Genomic DNA, 6000 nt, shown 5'->3' on the forward strand with positions numbered 1-6000 from the left:
AGTTATTGTTTAATAGGAACAGAGTTCCAGTTTGTGATTATGAAAATGTTCTCGAAAGAGACAGTAATTATACAACATGGTGAACATGCCGAAAACCACTGAATTATATACTTAAAAATGACTAAAGTGGTAAATGTTGTGTTATGTATATTTTACAACAAACAAACCTCAACAATAAGAAATAACCCAAATAAAAATGGGCAAAAGATCTGAAGACATCTCACCAAAGAAGATATGCAGATGGCAAGTAAGCAACATGGAAAGATGCCAAACATCATATGTCATAAGGAAATAGCTAAATTGTTTTAAATGAGATACCACTACACATCTAGTAGAATGGCAAAATCCAAAACACAGACAAAACCAAGTGCTGAGCAGAATGTAGAGCAACAGGAACTCTCATTCATTGGTGGTGATAATGTAAAACAATACAATCAGTGGAAGCCAGTTTGACAGTTTCTTAAAAAAACTAAACATACTATTAATATTACTATATAATCTAGCAATTATACTACTTGGTATTTACCCAAATGAGCTAAAAACTTATTTCCACATATAAACTGCATGCAAATGTTTATATCAGCTTTATTCATAATTGATAAAACTTGGAAATGATCAAAATGTCCTTCAATAGATGAAAGGATAAACTATGGCACATCTAGACAACAGAATATTATTCAGCAATAAAAAGAAATGAGTTACCCAGACATAAGAAGACATGAATAACCTTGAGTACACACTGCTAAGTGAAAAAAAAGCCAATCTACAAAGGCCACATACTGTTTAATTCCAACTGTATAACATTCTGGAAAAGGTAAAACTAGAGAGACAGTAAAAAGATTCGTGGTTGCCAGGGGTTAGTGGGGAGGGAGGGACGAACAGGTGGAGCACATAGGATTTTTAGGGTGGTGAAACTATTCCGTATGATACTATGATAGTGGTTATATGTCATTATACATTTGTCAAAATCCACAGAATGTACAACACGAATAGTGAGCCCTAATGTAAATTACGGACTTTAGTTAATAATGTTATATTGATATTGGTTCATCAACTGTAACAACTGTACCATGCTAATGCAGGATGTTAGAAATAGGGGTAACTGGAAGGAACAGGTATGAGGCGCTCTGTGGGAACTTTCTACACTTTCCACTCAATTTTTCTGTGAATTTAAAACTGCTCTAACAAAAAAAAAAAAAAAAAAAATCCACTAATGATTTTAAGTGCAGGGAAGGAGGGTTTAAGCCAAAGTCAATGAGTTGAGAACTACAGACTGGATGCAAATTTATTCAGTCCAACTAAGAACACAGAATGGAGTAAAATGAAGGGATTTTTTTCAGCCAATGTTATATAAAAACTACAAAACTTTGTTTGAATTTAATTTACTGCCATTTATGCTTGTATGAGTAATATTCAAACTGTCAATTACCACCATTTACAAATAATTAGGAAATGCCTTTGATTTTCTTTATTCACAAGGTACTGAAACAAAGCAAAAGATCTGGGGAAAATATTTTGCTACCCAACTCCACATCCATTTGTTCCACTGGGATTTTCTGAGTAACATAATTACTCCTAAACAAAGCAGGTTGGCATCAAACATCCTTTGAGAGTTTATGCCATTCAAGCAGCGCTTATGTATTGCAAAATGCCTATCCTTAATTCTAACAAGTACAAAAGGGTGACAGGCTTTCAACCATGTAACTCAATGCTGACCTTTTTACTCTTGCTTTAAAAGGCAAAGAGGATGAACCACTTACTTACCTTACTGAATCACACCAAGAACAGGTTTTTGGCCTCTCTGTTCAATGCTGTATTACTCAGTGAAAAGACAATCACTGATAATCATTCAGGGCTACCCCCAAAAGAAACTTTGCTGCTTTACAAAGTCAAGACATATTCAGTCACCCTTATCTGTCCCTCTAGCCCACATGGGTTCTTCAAAGCCTGTGACGGAGAAAGAATTACAAAACTTCAGAGGATAATACAACATCTTAGCTGGCCTTTGCTACCCAGGGCTCGGAGTCTAAAAAACAACTCGCAATATTTTCACTTAATCAAGCACCTGCTGCATGTTTCTCCTTTACGGGATCTAGATCTATAAAGAATTTGCATCCCCATTGCCAGCATCTCATTCATAAAGTGGAAGTAATAGTAACAATGATCTACCTGAACTTTGGCAATCCCTAGAGGACAGTTTTACTGCCTGTGATTAACACTCAAAAGCAAGCTAAATCCAAAGAGCTGCAAATACTAGTTATAAAATAACTGTAAAATAAAATAAATATGGCTATAAAATAAAGCCACAAAAGTTTAGAGCTATAAGAGAACACAGATTATCTAAACCCAGTGTTTATATAATTATGTATTTATGTTTAAGTTGTACTGGAAAAACACTTCTGTTTATAAACATAATAAACATGACTGAAGAAAAATAATACACAAACATTAATATAGTAGTACACAATATAGCAAGCATCTCATGATACCAGAATGTCTGAAATCCAGGACACAATGGTTGACTCCACCCTCTATTTCAAGAGGTCACCTGACCTGATCAAGTAGTTAGTAGTGGTAGAATACATTAATAGAGCTGGATGTAGAGAGAACAGAACACCTAGTTCCCCATCAGTCTTTCCCCCAGATTACAGGGCTGATCCATTCCATTAGACAGCTTAAATAACCCTTCAACTCTATCACTGCAATGTTCCTTCCTACCAAAGAATTCTTGCCCTCAAAAAAATAGTAGTAGGAAAACTGCCAGTCACCCAAAGGCACCCTCCTCAGATTCAATGCCAAAATAGAAAACACAAGTCCAAATCCTAGGGCTTGGTGCAAAAGGTTCCATTCCGGGCAAGTGAGATGGGGCAGAAATAAGAGCTCTGCATTGGCAGGGACTCCATCACTGGCTCAAACCAGGTGGATTCAAAAGCTCTAGTCCTGCTGCTAGAGCTGTGTGACTCAGAGGAAGTGTTTTCCCCAGTCTCTGTTTTCTCATTTGCAAAATGAATCTAAGCACATGAGATAATTATAGGTGAAGAGTGCCTGGAATGAAGTACACCTCTGTAAGCACAGGGGTAGCAAAATATTCACTGCTACACCCTTAGTGCCCAGTGCAGTGCCCACTGCAGTGCCCACTGCAGTACCCAATACACCACAAGCACACCAAAAGTTTGCTGAGTGAAGCAGAGAACCCAATAAAGCCAGCCTGAGGTTCAATCAAAATTCCTGGGCCCAACCTGTGAGTGGGCCCCCAACTTACTCCAAACCAGGGACCCACGTCCCCTAAACCAAGAATGGCCTTGATCATTGACAAAGGAAGAGTCTGTTCATATGTTTCAGGTAAGGCACAGCCTGAGAATCCGCCTCTAAGAAGCCTCATCACATCACAGTCCTGTGTTCATTTCATCCCAAAAGATAGGCACTCTGAGCTGCCCTGGCATTCCATTGTCTCTCTCTTCATTTTTAGAAGCAACAAGCTGACAAAATGACATCTCAGGCACCTGACTTTTGTAAGTGCCCTTTAAAGAGGCTTGGGAACAATTCTCATAGCTAGGACTCTACTCTGCTAAGGCAACCTTTCTTAGCTGAAAGGTATCACCTACTAACAAATCCATCACAGAAAAAGATAAAGTAAGAGAGTCAGAGACAATTCCACTATCTGCCTTCATGTGGTTCCTGATTCTTAAAACTAAAAGATGAACTGAGTTATTTTTAAATGGGGAGACTGAAAAGGCACCAAAAACGTTCTCACAATCCAAAGCACTCATCCCTAGAGCACGCTTATTTGGCCAGAAAAAGAAACTCTTTGGCTCTGCAAAAGTGAAGCAGAATGCAAAATTGCATCTCTCCCCTTGTACCAAAAGGAAAAAACGCAAAAATGGTTTTACAAAAGGTCCAAGAATGTTTGAAATACGTTTAAACTTCTTTCTGAGGACTATGGACATTCCTTCTCAGACCTTTACGTTTTCAAGGATAATGGGAGAGGTAAAAGGGAGAGCTTGGGAGCAGGAGAGGGAGAGAGTTGGGATATGCACATTCTATTTTTAAACCCTCGCCCACAGTTTAGAGTAAAGGAACACTCTGATTCTCTACTCCCACCCCTATCACCTTCTGCTAAACACAAGAATCAGAAGCTGCGCACGTACTGATTCTAGATTTAGAGATTACTGGCTGCCAATACTCCAAGGAGTCGCAAGCTAAAACCAAGCATTCCACCCAGGGAACCCGGCGGCCTGACTGGGCTGGAGCTGCGTACAGGGAGCGAAGCAGTCACAACCCGCCTTTTCCCAAGGGGAGGCAGCGCCCCCTCGGCAGGGCACGCTCCATTCTCACGGTTGGGCACCCAAGGCTGAGCAACTCTGCCCCTAAGGGAGCTGGAGCTGTGGACACGATGGGATCTGCCCGCAGGCTGCGGCGCGCTGGGCACTCTGGCCCCACTCCTGGGGACACCTGCGTGCCGCGCACGCCCACCCGCGGTGCCCCAGAGCACCACCCGCGCTCGGTCACCTCCCGACCATCCCCGAACGCAAAAAGGCGGAGCGACGGGTCTCTCTCTTCATCTGATGGTTGCGGGTTCGCCCGCTTTACGTATCCTTCCTGCCTCGGAGGCGTCGACACCGGTCCCCCAGTGTACCGGGAGCAGAAACCCGGCGGATGCGCGGGCAACCCGGGCTGAGCGCCACCTCCCAGTCCCTCCCGCCCCGGGGCCGCGTCCCCGCAGGGCTCGGGACACTCACTCTTGAGCGCTGTTATGAGTGACTTCCCGTCCTTGATGAGCTCCTTGATGAATTTGTTGGTCTTGTCCAGCTCTGCTTCGTGCGACTTGAGCGTCTCTCGGAAGTGCGGGCTATCGAGGCAGCAGTCGCTGAACTCGAGAGCTGGGAGCCCCATAGTGCCCGCGGCGCCCAGCCGCGGGGGCGCGCCTCCCCCGGGACCCGGGCCGCCCGCTCCCCAGAGCACGCACGCGGCAGGACCCCGACCGGCTCCTCCGACGGCCGCCGGCTCCACAGGTGTGGCGCTAGCTCGCTCCCCGCGCGGTGACCGCCGGCACGCAAGACTCCCGAACCGAGCCCGGAGCCGGCCGAGGGGCTGCTGCTCCCGGCGCGGGCAACGGAGTGGTTCGCGAGCAGGAAACGCAGCGCCGACCCGCAGCGGCGCCTGGAAGCGAGCGAGCGGGCCAGCGAGTGCAGACGCCGCCTCCCCGCCTCCTTCGCTAGCTAGCTCTCGGCAGCCTCGAGCGCCCTCTCACAGCAGCCTCGGCCGCCCCGCCGGCGTCTGGGCCGCTCGAACCTGCTAGCGATGACTTAATCCCCGCCGGGCCAATCAGCGCACCCTCCCCTGCCCGACCCTCGGGCCGCCCGGGGACGCCCGGCCCTTCCGCGGTCTTGATCCAATCAAAGGGGCCTGGAGGCAGGGTCTGCGGCTGGGGGCGTGGCCCTCGCCAACGCCTAGGTCCGCAGCGCAAACTCCGCCTCCTATTGCCCGCCCGGCGTTGCAGACCCCGAAACCCAGGGGTGAGCGTTGCTGTGCACCCGCTCCAGCACCCTTGCCCGCCTGCTCCGGCCCGAATCCGAGCCGCGCATGGGGAGTCTGCTGGTCCTGGGGGCCGAGGAGCCTCGATGTGCCAAGCATGAAAAACCTGGGAACTAGGGCTGCAGTTCACCACAACATGCCCTGCACTGCTGGGCAACCGATTTTACACTAAAAATGCAGCCCCCTGCCCCGGGAGAATCCCGAGCGACCAAACGCTCCTCTTCCAGTCAGGCAGAAAAAAATGTTATTTGCATCTTAAAATTACCAGCTCTTGCCTGCAGTCTTCCCGCTCCCCACGGTCCGTCTCCCTCACGGCCACTCCTGCTCAGAACCCGCCCACGGCTCCCCTCAGCCGAAGGGGCTCACATCCTTACTAGAATTTCAGCCGCCTGTTATTTTCCTGCTCTGCATCTAGCACAATTTTACATAATTCCGTCCACTGCCTGTCATCCTTCGCTACACGGT

At 46.9% G+C, this 6000-nt stretch overlaps 1 protein-coding gene across 8 annotated transcripts in view; it reads right to left on the reverse strand.

Moving 5' to 3' along the window:
* Positions 1-5273, reverse strand: part of ARHGAP26 (Rho GTPase activating protein 26) — a 466949-nt gene extending 461676 nt beyond the window's left edge. For all 8 annotated transcript variants that reach the window (XM_050794915.1, XM_050794913.1, XM_050794910.1 and 5 more), the window contains exon 1: positions 4740-5273. In XM_050794915.1, the coding sequence (XP_050650872.1) occupies positions 4740-4893 (154 nt within the window). In that variant the 5' untranslated portion in view covers positions 4894-5273. The remainder of the gene's footprint in view (positions 1-4739) is intronic.
* Between the last annotated feature and the right edge of the window lie 727 nt (positions 5274-6000).

Source organism: Macaca thibetana, chromosome 6 (assembly GCF_024542745.1).
Source record: "Macaca thibetana thibetana isolate TM-01 chromosome 6, ASM2454274v1, whole genome shotgun sequence".
Lineage (NCBI taxonomy): Eukaryota > Metazoa > Chordata > Mammalia > Primates > Cercopithecidae > Macaca > Macaca thibetana.